Below are 20,006 nucleotides of genomic sequence, written 5' to 3' on the forward strand. Positions count from 1 at the left end.
TTTGGTTTGGGCGTTGGAGCCGTGGTTTACCTTGTAATTTGGTTTGGGCGTTGGAGCCGTGGTTTACCTTGTAATTTGGTTTGGGCGTTGGAGCCGTGGTTTACCTTGTAGTTTGGTTTGGGCGTTGGAGCTGTGGTTTACCTTGTAGTTTGGTTTGGGCGTTGGAGCCGTAGATGCCCCCCAGCTGTGCGATGGTCCTGGCCGCCCCCAGGTGGAACATGAGCACATCCACCCCAGCCTCCACCGTCTCCCAGGGCTCCACCCCCTCGCCCAGCGCCACGCTCTTCTCCAGAAGGGACAGGAGGGGCACCACATGGGGGAAGGTGGTACTGGACAGAGGGCAGCTCTCTGGAGAGAGAGAGGGAGCGACATAAAGAGAGAGAGACAGACAGGGAGATGGCGAGAGAGACAGACAGAGACAGGCAGAGAGAGAGACAGAAAGAAAGAGACAGACAGACAGATAGACAGACAAACAGAGAGACAGACAGACAGACAGACAGACAGTCAGACAGACAGACAGACAGACAGACAGACAGTCAGACAGACAGAAAGAGAGAGAGGATAAACACCAGCTCATCTATTTCAGCGTAGCCCATAGACGAGAATGGCGATGATGCAGCAAAAAATCAAGACCTACAAAGTATGACACTCTATTCAATTTCTGTGAACAAAACAATAAATCTATATTTTCTGTCGTTGCTTTTTCTAAGTTCTAATAACCTATATATATATATATAGGTTGTCTAAGTTCTAATAATTTATGTGAAATGTACAGTATATGGTGCGGTGTCAATGATTTGTCTTTACCTTTTAACGGTTGTTAAACAACAGCAAGATAATTTAAATCTTGTTGTTTTTCCTGCTCCTCTCTTGAACAGAGGTTTGCTAGCTTGTTAGCATTTTGTGACTTCCACACAATTCAATTCTAATGATCAACAGTTGTTTGACAGAAGTAAAAAGGTTTTGGGCAAATAACAATAACAAATACATTTATTACATTCAATTATTAGAACACGGAAAAAGTAAAGCAACCACATAAAATGTTGATTGTTTTTATAATATATTTAAATAAACAAACACACAAACAAACAAACAAATAAATAATTCCCTCTGATAAATACAAAAGTAAATACATGTATAAAATAACATGCAGAGAATCTCTAGAGAGAGAAGAATAATTAGAGTAAAACTATGTAATCAAGAAAACATTGATTTATGCTCACTGTTATTCATTTATATGTATTTATTTCTGAATTTCTATGATATATATGATGAGTTAATTTGCAAAAACAGGCATCTGTTTGTATTTTTTTATGGTGAGGTGATGTTATGGTCAATTTTTTAATTGATGAATCTATATTCTAATACCGTAGTTGTATTTTTTGTATAATTTTATTATCAATCATAATTCAAACATATTCATCTGATCATTTTCACATAAATCACCTCGATAATGTTTTTTTATGTGCACTGACTACAGGGAGTATCAAACAGGTGTTGTTTATTCATGTTAAGAATGGCATTTACCTGTTTTTGCAAATGATGCCTTCATGTGTGTGTGTGTGTGTGTGTGTGTGTGTGTGTGTACACACACACACACACACACACACACACACACATGTATATACTATTTTTTGCATTTATTAATATAAATCCCCCAGCTGAGAGGAGACAGAGTCTACCTCTCCCGTCGTTCAGGCTCTTCATGAAGGGCTTAAGTGTTTTCTCGTACAGGATGGCGCCCTCTGTGTGTCGTTGCCGTAACACCGTCCAGGTCCGCTCCAGACGGGACACCTGACACACACACACACACACACACACACACACACACACACACACACACACACACACACACACACACACACACACACACACACACACACACACACACACACACACACACACACACACACACACACACACACACACACACACACACACACACACACACACACACACACACACACACACACACACACACACACAGAGCCCTCAGTCAACACCCAAAAGCCCATACAGCTGCAGGTAAGAGTAGATTAAAGGTCCCATAGCTCAGACATGGTGTAACACAGAACTGGCGGGCTATCTTAGCCCTGGGCTAACTTAGTTTGTTTTATTTTTTGTGTTTTAAATGTAGTGTTTTTTGCTTGTGTGTCTTCTTATTGGACCTTATGTGTCTGTCAATAAAGAGTTGATGATGATTAGCCCATTTTCACACACACATTAGTTAACCTAAAGCTTTAGGATGGGGTTCGCAACACCTCCTCCCGCTGCAACCCAACCCAATGACAGCGCGCACACATTCACACACTGATTTTACCCACTCACTGAAATAATTTTTATAGTTTATATCACTTTATAATACATTAAACCATTGGTATGGGAGATTTAATCATCATGGGAGAAAAATATTTTGTTTTTATTTTTTTCTCTTTTGACAATCATCCCGTGACCCCCTGGGGGGTCCCGACCAGGTCCCGACCCCCATGTCCCCCCCCCCCCCTCTCTGGGGAGAGCCGAAACTGGCTCCATGCTTCCTCCGAGACATGGGCAGTTAGCCAGCCGCTTCTTTTCACCTGACAGGGGAAGCTTCACCGGTAGGACATAGCACGTGGGAGGGATCACGCTATTCCAACGAGTTCCCCTCCCTCCGAACAGGCGCCCCTAACGACCAGAGGAGGCACCACATTAGCAACCAGGATATTGCATGTTTTGGTGAGGGGTTCCTATATGAAGGAAACCCCCAGGGGGCATGGGGAGAACATGCAAACTCCACACAGAAAGGCCCTTTCGTTGCAGGCTCGGCTACATTTTAATTAAGCCCTACTTACCACTTTGGAATATGTTTTTATATATTAATCTTTGTGCTCTCAAGTAGCCTAGATACGTTGTTTGACCCCGCCGATCGATTGCAGCTGAACGGTGAGTGGAGAAATATCACTAAACCGGTATAAAAAGGTTACATAAACGTCTCCGTTGCGCACGGTGCCATGTGCGCAATGGAGCTGAGGCTGACATTGGGTTGGACATGGTCATACATGCCAGAATAGCCTACTACTATCTAAGCCAGGGGTGGCCAAACGTTTTCGTGCCGCATACAGAAAAATATAAGGAGTCGCGGGCCAAACAATATATACAGTATATAATGTTTTGGTGAGGGGTTCCTATATGAAGGAAACCCCCAGGGGGCATGGGGAGAACATGCAAACTCCACACAGAAAGGCCCTTTTTGACGACCCCACCCGGGTGGTGGGCACTCGAGGACATGCGGACGGGCACGCACTCCTTCAGAGCTCACAGCGTCCCAGGTGAGAATCGAACCCAGGACCTTCTAGCTGTGAGGCGACAGCTCTACCACTGAGCCACCATGCCCGACCCCCCCCCCCGACCCCCATGTTGAGAACCACTGGTGTAGGCTACGTGAGTTTTAATACATGTAGGCTATGTGAGGTTTTTACATTTTAAAACATGTAGGCTATGTGAGGTTTTTTTACGCACATTTCTGACTTTTCTTGACTTTTTTCTGAGAATACTCCAGTGGCCCCAGCTGCAGCGAGATAACATTTCACCTACACACAGTGACCTTCTTCATCTTCTTCTTCCGTTTGGTTTTACGGCAGTTCACAGTGACCTTAATACACCATCGTAAAAACATTGGCTGTCCCTTGTTACATGATGAGGCCCACATGACCTGACTGTATGAATGTCAGTCCTGCCATTGTATTGATCCTGAGTAAGATAACATGGTCATAGTGCAACATGACCAACTTTACAACAGCGTTCATAGTCTAATGGAGTCAAGGGTTATGCAACGATAAGCTCTTGAGTTATACTGCAGAGAAACACTGACAACCATGGCAGTCATGACAACCAATTACATTACCTGCTAGAAGTTGTTCATTTTGACCTGGCTATCCAGAGATTTATTCAGTCATGTTATCGAGAACAGACACACAGCTGTGTTGGAATCATGCATAATTTAACAGCGAGTAAGATGTGGCAGATGAGAGTTCCGCACAAGACCTTTAAACTGGAGCTATTTGGTGTGCGGATGACAAAAATATGTTATTTTTTTCCAGGCAGGATCCCGATCCACGATCTTATCACGATTCTTTTACATGTTGATTAAAGGGATAGGGCAACATTTTTGGAGATTCGCCTATTTGCCATATTGCCGATAGTAAAAGTAGAATCTAGATGTCTTTATCTTCACTGTGTGTGCAGTACAAACAGCAGTACAGGCCTTACTGCTATTTAGCTTAGCACAATTCCAACAGCGCTACAAACACTCACAATGTAGCCTACATGTAGTGACTCGTGTACTCACCCCGTGATGAAATAACCTAAAGTTGTGGGAAACGGTAATTCTTTAAGTAAATCCATAGCGAGAACTAGAGGCAACTCTAAGGCTTTCATAATGTATAAAGCTGTTTACCTGAGGCAGCTCTAAGGCTTTCATAATGTATAAAGCTGTTTACCTGAGGCAGCTCTAAGGCTTTCATAATGTATAAAGCTGTTTACCTGAGGCAGCTCTAAGACTTTCATAATGTATAAAGCTGTTTACCTGAGGCAGTTCTAAGGCTTTCATAATGTATAAAGCTGTTTACCTGAGGCAGCTCTAAGACTTTCATAATGTATAAAGCTGTTTACCTGAGGCAGCTCTAAGACTTTCATAATGTATAAAGCTGTTTACCTGAGGCAGCTCTAAGACTTTCATAATGTATAAAGCTGTTTACCTGAGGCAGCTCTAAGACTTTCATAATGTATAAAGCTGTTTACCTGAGGCAGCTCTAAGGCTTTCATAATGTATAAAGCTGTTTACCTGAGGCAGCTCTAAGGCTTTCATAATGTATAAAGCTGTTTACCTGAGGCAGCTCTAAGACTTTCATAATGTATAAAGCTGTTTACCTGAGGCAGCTCTAAGACTTTCATAATGTATAAAGCTGTTTAGCTGAGGCAGCTCTAAGGCTTTCATAATGTATAAAGCTGTTTACCTGAGGCAGCTCTAAGACTTTCATAATGTATAAAGCTGTTTAGCTGAGGCAGCTCTAAGGCTTTCATAATGTATAAAGCTGTTTAGCTGAGGCAGCTCTAAGGCTTTCATAATGTATAAAGCTGTTTACCTGAGGCAGCTCTAAGGCTTTCATAATGTATAAAGCTGTTTACCTGAGGCAGCTCTAAGGCTTTCATAATGTATAAAGCTGTTTACCTGAGGCAGCTCTAAGGCTTTCATAATGTATAAAGCTGTTTACCTGAGGCAGCTCTAAGACTTTCATAATGTATAAAGCTGTTTACCTGAGGCAGCTCTAAGACTTTCATAATGTATAAAGCTGTTTAGCTGAGGCAGCTCTAAGGCTTTCATAATGTATAAAGCTGTTTAGCTGAGGCAGCTCTAAGGCTTTCATAATGTATAAAGCTGTTTACCTGAGGCAGCTCTAAGGCTTTCATAATGTATAAAGCTGTTTACCTGAGGCAGCTCTAAGGCTTTCATAATGTATAAAGCTGTTTACCTGAGGCAGCTCTAAGGCTTTCATAATGTATAAAGCTGTTTACCTGAGGCAGCTCTAAGACTTTCATAATGTATAAAGCTGTTTACCTGAGGCAGCTCTAAGACTTTCATAATGTATAAAGCTGTTTAGCTGAGGCAGCTCTAAGGCTTTCATAATGTATAAAGCTGTTTACCTGAGGCAGCTCTAAGACTTTCATAATGTATAAAGCTGTTTACCTGAGGCAGCTCTAAGACTTTCATAATGTATAAAGCTGTTTACCTGAGGCAGCTCTAAGGCTTTCATAATGTATAAAGCTGTTTACCTGAGGCAGCTCTAAGGCTTTCATAATGTATAAAGCTGTTTACCTGAGGCAGCTCTAAGACTTTCATAATGTATAAAGCTGTTTACCTGAGGCAGCTCTAAGACTTTCATAATGTATAAAGCTGTTTAGCTGAGGCAGCTCTAAGGCTTTCATAATGTATAAAGCTGTTTACCTGAGGCAGCTCTAAGACTTTCATAATGTATAAAGCTGTTTAGCTGAGGCAGCTCTAAGGCTTTCATAATGTATAAAGCTGTTTAGCTGAGGCAGCTCTAAGGCTTTCATAATGTATAAAGCTGTTTACCTGAGGCAGCTCTAAGGCTTTCATAATGTATAAAGCTGTTTACCTGAGGCAGCTCTAAGGCTTTCATAATGTATAAAGCTGTTTACCTGAGGCAGCTCTAAGGCTTTCATAATGTATAAAGCTGTTTACCTGAGGCAGCTCTAAGACTTTCATAATGTATAAAGCTGTTTACCTGAGGCAGCTCTAAGACTTTCATAATGTATAAAGCTGTTTAGCTGAGGCAGCTCTAAGGCTTTCATAATGTATAAAGCTGTTTAGCTGAGGCAGCTCTAAGGCTTTCATAATGTATAAAGCTGTTTACCTGAGGCAGCTCTAAGGCTTTCATAATGTATAAAGCTGTTTACCTGAGGCAGCTCTAAGGCTTTCATAATGTATAAAGCTGTTTACCTGAGGCAGCTCTAAGGCTTTCATAATGTATAAAGCTGTTTACCTGAGGCAGCTCTAAGACTTTCATAATGTATAAAGCTGTTTACCTGAGGCAGCTCTAAGACTTTCATAATGTATAAAGCTGTTTAGCTGAGGCAGCTCTAAGGCTTTCATAATGTATAAAGCTGTTTACCTGAGGCAGTTCTAAGGCTTTCATAATGTATAAAGCTGTTTACCTGAGGCAGCTCTAAGGCTTTCATAATGTACAAGCTGTTTACCTGAGGCAGCTCTAAGACTTTCATAATGTATAAAGCTGTTTACCTGAGGCAGCTCTAAGGCTTTCATAATGTATAAAGCTGTTTAGCTGAGGCAGCTCTAAGGCTTTCATAATGTATAAAGCTGTTTACCTGAGGCAGCTCTAAGACTTTCATAATGTATAAAGCTGTTTAGCTGAGGCAGCTCTAAGACTTTCATAATGTATAAAGCTGTTTACCTGAGGCAGCTCTAAGGCTTTCATAATGTATAAAGCTGTTTAGCTGAGGCAGCTCTAAGACTTTCATAATGTATAAAGCTGTTTACCTGAGGCAGTTCTAAGACTTTCATAATGTATAAAGCTGTTTACCTGAGGCAGTTCTAAGACTTTCATAATGTATAAAGCTGTTTACCTGAGGCAGCTCTAAGGCTTTCATAATGTATAAAGCTGTTTAGCTGAGGCAGCTCTAAGACTTTCATAATGTATAAAGCTGTTTACCTGAGGCAGTTCTAAGGCTTTCATGATGGCAGCGAAGCCAAACATGTTGCCCATGTTGCTCTTGAGCTCAGCAGCGATCTGGATGGTTTTGTGCAGCAGGCCGGCTCGCTCCTCTGTGCTCCCCGTGCATCCCAGCACAGCCACAGCCAGCATGATGGACATGGTCTGGAACCTGCAGGCCAGGAGACGACACAGGACACTCACTGTATCATGTATATATCATTTGCATGGAAAGGATTAAACAGAAAAAAATACAGATTGTGCAAGATAAATATGCATCTTTCAAAGAAAAAACAAAAGAAGAAGTGTGATGTGACACACACATATACTGTGCATGCATATATATATATATATATATATATATATATATATACCGTATTTCCCCAAATAATAGCCCGGCAGCAAATACGCGCCGGGCCCCTAATAGCCGCCGGGGGTCTGACCCCATTTTGCGTATTAAACGCCGGTCCGAGTAAACGCCGGGGCCATTATTTGCATTTTCTTAAGGTAACCCCAAAATTACTACGTTGCTGACAGCACTTGAAGGCAACACCAGTGTCGCGCAATAGTACATGAAACAGCAGGGAGAAACACGTGAAAAGAAAACGCAAATCGAGGGAGCTCAACTTACGCTACCAAAAGCAATGCAGGGAAATCGATGGCATGGAAGCATTTCCACGATGTTTGGATTATGTAAAGAGTTCTGTTGACAACGGCTACCGCGGTCTTCACTTGAACTGAAGTCCCAGATGAGTTCAAGAGATAGGCGCTATTGGAAATAGACTCGTCAATGGTAAGACTGAGATTGTGTTATATTTATACCGATTACGTGCCTAATGATTGTGTGTGACTATGTTTAATCAGCACCCGCCGTGGTGTGTGTAGTGTTTTTGCAAGTTGTTGTAGTGTTGTGTTTGGGATGTGGCTATGTTCAGACTGGTCGTAGCCTATTTGCTGGTGTTGATAGAATTGCGTCGGTCAACATCATCTTACAGTATTTGCAAGTGTATTGTTGAAGTACCAAATGCCCCATTTAGTGTAACCATGGCATCTATTATTCGGGTGCGAGAGAAGTAGAAGACGACGTGTGTGTGTGTGTGTGTGTGTGTGTGTGTGTGTGTGTGTGGGCTACACGGTAGGTAGCCACGGCTGATTGCTGATTTTTGGTATCCTCCAAGGTGTGTGGGCTGACGGTGGCAGTTGATGAGAGTGAGGACCTTTGCACTAAAAACATGCTGGACAGGAACTGTCACCGAATAATGGCCTGGTGCAGGTCAGTGCAAAAATAAATAAACGCCTGCAGCAAATACGCGCCTGGTTCTTTTAAACGCCTGGGGTCCAAATCGATTTTGCGTATTAAACGCCCGGGCTACTATTTGGGGAAATACGGTATATATATTAGGGATGTCACAATATTTCGTCCCACGAAATTTTGCGATATCAAAACGTAACGATATGTGTCGTGAAAAATTATATTGCGAGAAAAAGAACCTCTGAACATGCTGCACTGACGGTGCTGATCTGCATTCTCTCTCTATCTTTTTCATTGCTTTGCTTGAAATGGGGACTAAACCGACGCTCATTAAATAACCGACAAGATTAAATGTGCTATTTATAGACTAAGGCATTCCCCTGGCTGGTGAAGTTTGCGCAACACTTATTTGCGTTTCCCCCTGCGTTTTCCCATGCAGACCGTGTGTTTCAGTGGATGACAGCAGGGCTGTGTGTGTCTGCCTCTCTCTGCCTGCACTGTACATGAGGAGGAGGACGGACAGGGAGACCTCGCCGGTCCAAGCAGCAGGCGAGATGTCTTCCCTCATCTGTAAAGGACCCGCGCATCCGAGACTCTGAAGGAAGAATGAGTGATGAGTCTCGCCAGCTAGCGGCCAGCTAGCAGCCAGCTAGCTGGTCCGGTATGCTTAGCTTTTAGGTGATAGAAACTCGATGTACTTCGGTGATATTTTAATTCTGTTTCACACAAGGTGCAAACTACTGTTGACTTGTCCACTGTGCCATTTGGGAGGTTTTTAAAGTAAAACGAGCCATTTAGAAGCATATTGCTGTCTTTCTCTTCCATGCATGCACAGGCAGGAGTATGTCGGGTAAGCAGTTAATCAATGCATAGCCTACAAATGAATCTCGCTCTGAATGCGTCTAATGTGCGCATAATATCTTGTCATTAGGCGATGCAGCAGTTGTGAAACAATTTCTCTGGCATGTGTTGGATTGGTAAAGAAAGAGTAACATTAAATTGATACGTTTCAATCATCAATTAACGCTGTGCAACGCTCAACATGCAGTGCAGTCAGATAATTAATTGAAGAGGATGACAATTAAATGTGAAGATACTAGCCTACACAATACACAGCTCGTTGCCTGCATAAGTTATTTAAGATATAGATTGTATAGTTTATTTTTCTTTTACCATGCAACAAACGTTTCGTTTGTGACAGTGTGACACATTATATTGCAAGATAAGCCTTATCTTCCATGTTGTTAATTTCCAACAACAGCATTTGTTTTGCATTTTGTGTATTTCAAATAAAAGACTTATTTTCCCAGTCATATATTTTCATTATTCAAGTTTTGTAAAAAATTTATACATATCGTATCGTATCGTTATCGTGAACCCAATATCGTGTATTGTATCATATCGTGAACTGAGGGTATCGTGACACCCCTAATATATATATATATATATATATATATATATGTGTGTGTGTGTGTGTGTGTGTGTGTGTGTGTGTGTGTGTGTGTGTGTATAGCATGGCTCGCACCTCTCCAGCAGGTCCAGGCGGAGTTGCTGGCCGTGTGGCAGGGTGAGCAGCTCCATCCCCGAGCTCACACCCATCGCCCTCTGCACCTCCGGACTCACCTCCAGGATACGGCTCACCTGGACAACACAAAGACATCAGACTCACCTCCAGAATACGGCCCACCTGGGCAACACAAACATCTCAGTCTATCTGTTTGAGGATGACCTCCAGGATACGGCCCACCTGGGCAACACAAACACGTCAGACTATCTGTTTGAGGGACTTCTGCTTGTGTTTACTGTACACATATTGGCCCCTATCTTCCCACTGGGCTGGCATGGTGTTAAACTGGTGAAACGCGCCTTGCGCCTGTCTCGGGGAGATAGCATCATGGTTTTAGGCCCCGAAATGTGCCAGAATAGGCCAGAATGGGCGTTTCGGCCTTAAATACCGGCCTAACGATATCTTTCCCCCTCGTGTTAATTTAGCGTTTAGCGCTTTTCAAAACCAGGCCTTATTCAGTGCGCCGGAGATATGACTGTGCGTAATTGCGCACAGCTCTCCTCTGCCATCTCACTCTCTCTCCCCCTCTCTCTCTCTCACTCCCTCTCTCTCGTGCGTCAGACAGGCACAAAGACCGATGAAAAAAAAAGTTGTTATACCGTAGTTTTGAGCCCCTGTCATTCAGAGGCTGTTGCATCATCCTACCTGTGCAGTGGGGGATAAGAAAAGGTAGCGAGAGAAAACAATATCATTCTGCCCAAACTTTCACCAATCTAATCTCATCATGACATTCAGGGATAGGCTATATTTTTTCTAGTCGATGCGTTTAGAACATTCTTTTCACTTTGATCTTGCTATAGTGTAGCGTATTTACATGCTTGTGGTATTTAAACTGCAGTTAGATTGGTTTGAGAAGCATACTAATGTGGAATAATACATATGGAGACAGACGGGGATGAAAGAGGGAGGGGGGAGCTCAGAGCGCTTTGGTTGGGCTTTTCTGAGCGGATTGGATCGCTTTATGGAATGGAACATGAAAGGGACATTGTGATTCGTTTACTGCACTTATCCAATGAGCACGGGGTGAATAATTCTACGCTTAAAATACGTGGTTATGAAAAGGGGCTGGTCTCCATCAGTGACCTGTATATTGATGGCCAATTTGCATCCTTTGATCTTCTGAAGAGAGCATTTGAGTTGCCCCAAACGCATCTTTATAGATATATACACGCTAGACATTATGTCCGATCCAAGATTCGCAATTTTGAAGTTCTCCCAGATGAACATGTTTTTTTTAGGTTTTGTTAAGCCCTCCCAACTCCAGGCATCTTATTTCTAAGTTTGTACGTTTGTTCGACGATTGCATTAAGGCCCCCACTGAGAGGATCAGAGAGGCGTGGCAGGAGGAACTTGGTGTGGATCTGTCTGAAATCATATGGGACAGGTGGCTGTCTGTGGTCCAGCTCTGCTCAGTTAATAGCAGACATCAACTTATCCAATTTAAAGTTGCTCACCGTCTTCATTACTCCAAGCATAGGTTACACAAGATATATCCTTCGGTCTCACCACTATGTGATAGGTGTCGGGTGTCGGAGAGCACACTGTCCCATGCTTTTTGGTTTTGCCCTTCAATATCAGGATTCTGGGCCAAAATATTTGACTGGTACTCTAAGGGCCTGTGTCCACCTAGCGTCTTTTCATCAGCTCCGGCGTCTATTTTCAATTGTTTCCAATGGGGGGAGAGCGTTAGCGAGCGCACACGGACGTCTAGAGAAAGTGCGCTGCGTCCAGCGTATATTTTCAGAGCGCTCTGGTGTTTTTGTGCGCCCGACTCCCAGCGCTCCCAGCGCTTCCAGCTGAAATTATTTTAACTTTTCAGAAAGACGCTGGTGTTGGGTGCTCCTTTTCTGGCAACTAATCATATGAAAAAACTATCGCAACAGAGACAGATAAGGCTCAATTGTGGGAGCAGATTGGCTAGACACTTAATATTTCTGGTGAGTGTTGAGCTAAATCACTATATGTGTGTTGTTTGCTAATGTTAGCTGTCAGCTATCAAGCTACTACCGCACTGAGCTAACGTTACTTGCAGACTGCTTCCTTGTTATATTGTGCGCCGAGATCAGCGTTCCCCAGCGCACTCCCAGCGTTTAACGTCGGAAAAAGACGCTAGGTGGACACAGGCCATAAGGCCTACAAAATAACCCTCCAGCTGGAGGCGGAACTTGCCATCTTCAGCTGCTCGGAGTCCTCTTTGCTCCTCCCAACGGCCGTGCAGCAATCTCTCACACAGGGAATGACAGTTGCCAAGAAACTAATTTTGAAGGAATGGAAGTCCTCTTCTCCACCTTCTTTTCAGCTGTGGCTGACAGACATGATCTCAGTTATACGTATGGAGAGACTCAGATTCCAGAGGACAAATTCTTTGAGGACATATTTTGTTATTTGGTTCCCGTTCCTGACCTATTTCGATCAGGCTAAAAGTGGTAATTGAGTTTCTTTTGGATCCTTTGCAAAGTATTTGGGTTTTTTTTATCGTTTTGTAAGCACATTTTCTATGACTGGTAGCACCATTTTGTAGCATTATAATGTTGAATGTATGTATATATGTCTTTTCTTTTCTTTTTTCCTGTTCTTGTTTTATTTTCTTTATGTTCTGAAAAAGTAAAATAATAATAATAATAAAATAAAAAAGGCGTGGTTATAATGCTTAAGGCCGCGTGTAGCGCCGACAGGAGAATAGGCAGTGCGCCGGTCCACGCCCACTAATATGCGCTGCGCCTGGCGCTAAGCGCTCATTTAAGGCCGGTGGGACGATAGAGGCCATTGTGTGAACATAAGGGTTCCTCCAATTTCACATAATTTGCATTCACATTCAAATTCAAATTGTAATTGATGAGTTAATTGGTTGAACCCTGGGAAGCAGTACCATGCAGTCGGCCTTCGTGATGTGTTTTGCAGCAGTCTTTGGCTCCACCTCAGTCAGCAGCTCCTTCACTCTCCGCAGGATGCAAACCTCCAGCGGTTTGTTCGCCTTGGGCATCAGCTGAGACCGGTACCTCCCCGGCCTGAAGGCGGAGGTGGTCTCCACCAGGGGGCAAAAGTACACGTTACCCTCCTCCACCCGCAGCGGGTCAACGCCCGGTGCTTCGTCTGCACGCAGCCGCTCTACGTAGCTCTGAGGGCCGGGGCGGAGCTCCGTGTAGCCGCTCCCATTCGGGTCTGAAGCCAGGCAGTCCTGGTGTAGGGGAGGCTGGGGTCGCTCGGTACCTTGTCTGTGCAGGGTGTTGTTGGGGGAGGGCCGGGGTCCAGAGCACCTGGAGAGGGACGGGGATGGAGCCACACTGGTCACCTGGCTACCACAAGGGCTTCTGGAGCGCGGGGCTGGAAGCAGAGGGCAAAGATAATAGATTTTATCGTATCACTTTACATTACATCTCAGTAACAACATGTTAATAGGGGGGTAATGGTGTGATAATAAAGAAGTAATAATTAGGTTATACCATGTAATTACCAAATAACCAGGTAATAGTCGAACACACACTCTCTTGCTTGCAAGATGCGGAAGCTACAGGTCTGCCAATCCCACCCTCAGCCGGCAGTGACCTGCTTCAACATGACACTGATCTTACGTTAGCGGGCCGCTCGCCCGCAACGTCCATTTCCGACGCAACAGCGTTATGTGCCTGTCATGTGACTAGCCTTTGCCTCACCCATAACTTTAGTATAGAGACACCAAGGGCCAACACCTCGACATGAGGCATCGGGAATGAGATCGGGCTTGACCATCTTCCTGACCCGTTACGGTACTGCTCAACAGCTGAACCTTTCATGGGCATCAGATTTCAAGATTCAAGATTCAAGATTCAAGATTTTTATTGTCACTCCATGGTACAAGTATCACGTGTGAAATCCTTGTGCTGTGGACTCCGTTTACAACATAGTACAAATATAACAGGGCATATGAGTGCAAAAACAGCAAGAGACACAACAAACAACAAGGCAGTATAGTGATAAGACAAGTCAGAGACAGTGGCATATTCACTGCACATAGGTGCACATGTCATGTGCATACTTTAGACGTGCTTAAACATTTTAAATTCGACGTATTTGACATACAGGTGCAAATAGCATGTACCTTATTAAACATACAATTAAACATTAGACATACATAATGGTAGCAGCTACAGTACGGTACAGTACAGCTACTACACTATTTGTGTATGTTAAGGAGTCTCGTGGCCCTACGCTAACTTGATTCCATAAATTATTAATGAATGAGGTAGGTATGTTCATTTTGAAAATTTTCCAAAATCGATAATCGGTGAAAATTAACGATCAATTATCGATTATAGAAAATTTTCAATATTTTCAATTTTCAATTTTTTTTTTTTTTTAACAAAATGAATGCCTATGGCAGAAAATACGTAAGACAACGTGTTCTCCTCAATGAACTCTTTATTTCAATGTGTCTCCTCTCCAACACTGCTGTCCCCGGCGTATGCCGGTGTGAATTTCCCATGTTTAAAACAGTTTTGTTGGCACAAAGGCCCGTGCCCAGCCAGAAAACTAGAGACTATATGAAGCTCCACCTCACGTTAGTCGGCTGTGCAATGGAGTGGGGCGAGGAGGAACGAATTCCACCCAAACCTAGTCAAAAAAAATAAAAAATAAAAAATAATTAAAAAATCGATCCAAATGCCACAGGATCGATTCCAATCCTTAACGATCAATTATCGATTTTCGATAATTGATGAGCATCCCTAGAATGAGGTACTGCAGCCGTTGCTGGAATCTATTCTTCTTCAGTGTTGAGCCCAAAACGCACACAATGCGTTAATTGATGCACCTCATTTGATGTGCGTCAATTTCTGCTCCTATAGCGCACTGCAGGCATCAAGGCTACCAGATACCAACAGCACAGAACCACAGAGTATTTTGGGGAAAAGGTCACTAATTTATATGTAGGCAGGCACAATGACCGATGAATAAAAAGTTGTTATACCGTAGTTTTGAGTCGAAACAGAAAAAATCGAAACAGGTTCGGAGTTAGCTGTCCATTCCATGCACCTTGTATGTAAAGTTGCATCAGAATTCCCTTTGGCCTTCAGAGTCAGACAAAGACACAGACTGTCAGTTAGCCCTGCGTCTGTCTAATGGTGTTCTTTATTTGCTAGCATTCACTGTTGACATTGTTGATTGCTTAGAGACTGATGCCTGTCGGACAAAAAACAGACAAACAAAAACTGCCATGTGTGTCTTGCCATGCAAACGCCTAAGGGCATTTAATCTTTATGTTTATTTATTTGCACACAGTAAAAACATAAACGGATAAAAAAAATGCAAATAGGAAAATAACGTGCAGGTAGAGAGAGGAAAACCTGGAAGGCCTTACTTTCCAAGCCAAATAATAACAATCATCCATACAAAGCAACAATACAACAGAAACAGAAGGAAAGACGAAAAGAACAGCAACAATAAAAAAGAACAAAAAGAAGAAACAAAGAAGCAATACAAATAAGTGAGTTGACAGTAGTTGGACAGGTAAGAAGTGTGAGGTGTATGTGTGATGTATGAGGGCTATGTGTGACTCATCAGAGAGATTCTAAGCTTGGATTTAAATGCGTTAAGAGATGGTGCATGTTTGGCAATATTGATATAGGTGTTCTATAGTATGGCTCCTCTGTAACGTATTGGAAATTTGTTCTTGGTATTTAGACAGTAGGGGGGTGAAGGTGATCAGAATGTCTTGTATTATGTGTATGTATGTATGTTAGAATAACTGCCATTAACTGTCAGCTGTGAAACTAGGAAAAAAATCTTGTTCTGACATAAGTATTGTTGGTAAATTAACAAGATTTACACTTCTAAGTTTTACTGACATCATACAGTATATAAAAGCTAGTCATTAACTTTGACCTTTAAAACGCATACAAATTATGTAGTTACGTCTTTTTATTGGGGGGGGGGGGCAGTAATACTGTGAGGCACTAACAATGCAGACTCATTTGAGAAGGGAACACCTACCTACCGTTGGAACACGATCTGCAAAAATGCCTGAGCCTCAACTCCTCCTCACTGCTTTTGAAGCACAAACTTTTAAACGATACTTACTCCCCCCTCCCTTCTCCTGCTCTCTCCTCTTTCCCCCTTACCCTGCTCCTTCCCCACCTCCTATACTCCCCAACATTTCCCATTCCCTCCCCACCTCATCACTTTCCTGCTCTCTCCTCTCTCACATTCCCCCTGCTCTCCCTCCCCTGCACCCTCCCCACCTCCTCCCTTTCCTGATCTCTCCTCCCCCACTATTCCCCCACTATTCTAAAGCATCGTACCCATTCTACCCTAAAGCATGCCACCCATTCTATCCTATATTTCTAGATTTTCTAGATTTCTCTATCATATGACTGTTCAATGTGCTATTATTACTACTGTAATTTGCTACTGTTGTGTCAGCTAGCCCTCCTCTCCCTGTTCTCTCCACATACTCCCCCTGCCCTCCCTCCCCACAAATATACAAATACATATATATATATACAAATAAACTTGACTTGACTTGACAATAAACAAAACTCTTCCTCCTTTGTAAACGCCATTTTATTTTTGCCGCTCGGCAGCATGACTATTGGGAAATCTTGCGTGTCAACTTCCGCCCAAGTGAAGTAGCGTTGTTCACTGCTTCCCTACACCGTGCACAGTTCCCTTTGAACCGAACATTTTGGCCCAATTCCAATCCGCCCCCTAAAGACTCAAGCCCTGAACCCTCAGTCCCTCTAATGGCCGCCATCTGAAAGTGGTTGAGTCATCAAGTGTGGAAGGGATCCACATTGGATAAATAAGAGGATTGGGACAGCAGAGCCCTTTGCACTTGACAAGATGATGTTGACTCTGGCACGTTTGGGGTTCGCTATATATTGTTTATTGTCAAGACGCTTTGAGGAATAGACTCCATGATGAGTCTGTTCTCATGCAGGCTCTGGCTCTACAGAGTGGACAACAGGTCATTTAAAAATAAATGTAGCCTACTGCAAAATCTGCAATCTGCAACATGTGTAATTATAATTAAAATAAGCATAATAATGACATGTCACCCAACATTATACACAATGTCAATACTGTACAATACAGATTCGGTAAAACTATTTCTCATTCATCAACAAAGTTGTGGATTGCAATTGTAATAGAAATGATCGATGATTATTCTAGGATTGTGTAAAATAACTACTTGCATTCCTCTGATATAATATTTTTGTCTAATCTGAAATCCCTATTAATGTAATGTTTCATTGTCAATTAAGGCATTCCAGCGCACTCGCAAACACCGCGTTCGTTTCGCGCGTGTGTTGTTTTATTTTTTTGACAGATATTTGCAGCCTTCCCCGTTTTATACGTCACAACGCTATGCATTGTGGGCAATTCCCTTTCCGTAAGTGGCCATAGCTGCTCCCTTACGGTAAGGGGGCAGAAAGGGCTCACTCCGAGCCCTCATTCACTTTGCGATTTCACTGTGGGACATCCCTAAACCCTCACTCCCTTCACGTGAACGCGCCTCTAAGGGCTTGAGGCAGTAAGGGGGCGGATTGGAATTGGGCCTTAGTCTCCCTGCGGTTTGGAATCTTGGTTGACATGGCCGAATACCCTGTGCAGTCCACTTTGTTGGGAACTACTTGCCGAACGGAATGCAGCCAGTGAGTGAGTCAGTAAGTCAGTGAGTGAGTCAGTAAGTCAGTAAGTGAGTCAGTGAGTGAGTCAGTAAGTCAGTGAGTGAGTCAGTAAGTGAGTCAGTAAGTCAGTGAGTGAGTCAGTAAGTGAGTCAGTAAGTCAGTGAGTGAGTCAGTGAGTGAGTCAGTAAGTCAGTGAGTGAGTCAGTGAGTGAGTCAGTAAGTCAGTGGGTGAGTCAGTAAGTCAGTGAGTGAGTCAGTAAGTCAGTGGGTGAGTTAGTAAGTCAGTGAGTGAGTCAGTAAGTCAGTGACTGAGTCAGTAAGTCAGTGAGTGAGTCAGTAAGTCAGTGAGTGAGTCAGTAAGTCAGTGGGTGAGTCAGTAAGTCAGTGAGTGAGTCAGTAAGTCAGTGAGTGAGTCAGTAAGTCAGTGAGTGAGTCAGTAAGTCAGTGGGTGAGTCAGTAAGTCAGTGGGTGAGTCAGTAAGTCAGTGAGTGAGTCAGTAAGTCAGTGGGTGAGTCAGTAAGTCAGTGAGTGAGTCAGTAAGTCAGTGGGTGAGTTAGTAAGTCAGTGAGTGAGTCAGTAAGTCAGTGGGTGAGTCAGTAAGTCAGTGGGTGAGTCAGTAAGTCAGTGGGTGAGTCAGTAAGTCAACACCAAGTCTGAAATATAATGACATGTTGATTCAAAACAAATGACCCAAAGCAGCTATTTAATCAACAGTCCTGTTACCTGCGCTCCAGCCCAGAGCTGGACGAGAGTCAGACGTCCGCTAACAGCCTGTTACCTGAGCTCCAGCCCAGAGCTGGACGAGAGTCAGACATCCGCCGACAGCCTCGTATCGACGCAATTTGAGGACTGAGCCAGTCTTGGTGAGTGTTTTTATATCAATTAAATTAACAGCAGAAGTGGTGGAAAAAGTATTCAAATCCTTTACCTAAGTAAGTGTAGCAATACCGCGATAGAAAAATACTCCTATAGGCTACATTTAAATGTAAAGTTGATGCATTCAAAAGTTCACATCAGTAAAAGTATAGAAGTAGGCCTACTTACACTTACAGCAACAAAGTAACACACCAGATCAAACCAGGTTCCAGTGTGATTAAACTCCTTGGAGACTGATGCCTGTCGGACCAAAACTATATAGCTGTGTGTCCTGCCATGCCAAAAAGGTGGAAAAATGACCTGTTCTGACTTAAGTATTGTTGGTAAATGAACACAATTTACTGTTCTAGTTTTGGCTGACATAAGTAAAAGCTATTCAAGAACTTTGACCTTTTAAACAGAGAAAAGTTGGGGTGTTCCGGTGGCTCACTAAGCAGACCATAAGGCTCAGTCTTCCGCAGCGACTCCGGCTCCAATCTGTATAATATAATAATAATAATAAAGCATGACAATTCCCCAAATAAATCTTAAAAACAAACAAACAAAAAACATAAGACTTAGGTACTGTTACGGTATGCAGGGGTTAAAGCAAAAAAAAAAGTTTGACTGAAAATTTTTCAATGCCTATTTTAGCTATTTCGGCCTTTTTAGAGTGTCCGCTTTTTTCCCGCCGTGCCGTCGCTTCACATGGGTTTTCATGTAAAAAACGGCAGACAGTGTGTACATCACACTCATTTCACTCTCAAGTTCCCAAACATCCAGTAGGCCTAATGATGCATGAATTGTGTTCTGGGCTGATGTTATAAGGTTCCACGTAGGTATGCCAACAGAGACGTATGAAAATTACTGGCTATAATAAATCACAATTAATATATAGATGTTTTTTATCGAGTCAAACAAGTAGGTTAAGGGATCAGTATAACAATAATAGCTAACAGCCACAGGAACTACAACAACATTGTCAAACATATGTCCCAACTAAGGAGGTTCTCTTCCACCAATCACACAGCTCAGCTCCACTCAACCTCTCACCCCTCCTGTCCCACTGAGCTGATGGTCCGATAGCCTACTGTTATGAAAACACACCAATTAATACTGTCAGACAACACCTAGCCTGCCTAGGCTAACCACCTAACGCTAGTGTTACAGTTCAGCATCAAGTGAAGAGGAAACATCCCACTGCACATGGTTACATCTAAAACATATCCCTCAGAATTACAGAACTAGTATCATGGAGTCAGGTAACAGATGAAATCAACATCTTGTTATCAACTAACTCAGAGACTAGCAGCAGCTGACACATCTAACGCTAACCAGAAAATTAGTAACCAACTAGTTACTGCGCTAGCCACAGTTGTTTGTTAATGTTATCATGTTGCGTTACAGATAGGTGCCTATAGCTCATTCAGTAACGTTAGCGTCGCCGCTAGTGAAACTCCACTAGACTTTTTCTCTCCATCAAATAACGTTATTCTGCT

At 42.9% G+C, this 20,006-nt stretch overlaps 1 protein-coding gene across 1 annotated transcript; it reads right to left on the minus strand.

Moving 5' to 3' along the window:
* Positions 1-141: 141 nt before the first annotated feature.
* LOC310771685 (SH2 domain-containing protein 3C-like) lies at positions 142-18,467 on the minus strand (the record flags this gene model as incomplete). The annotated part of the gene is made up of 6 exons (XM_083664234.1): positions 142-348; positions 1,683-1,794; positions 7,230-7,401; positions 10,007-10,122; positions 12,918-13,372; positions 18,431-18,467. Coding segments are annotated over 6 exons (1,099 nt in total), but the record flags the coding sequence as incomplete, so codon positions are not given.
* Between the last annotated feature and the right edge of the window lie 1,539 nt (positions 18,468-20,006).

This window comes from Poromitra crassiceps, assembly GCF_964638095.1.
Source record: "Poromitra crassiceps genome assembly, contig: HAP1_SCAFFOLD_1035, whole genome shotgun sequence".
In the NCBI taxonomy this organism is placed as follows: Eukaryota; Metazoa; Chordata; class Actinopteri; order Beryciformes; family Melamphaidae; genus Poromitra; species Poromitra crassiceps.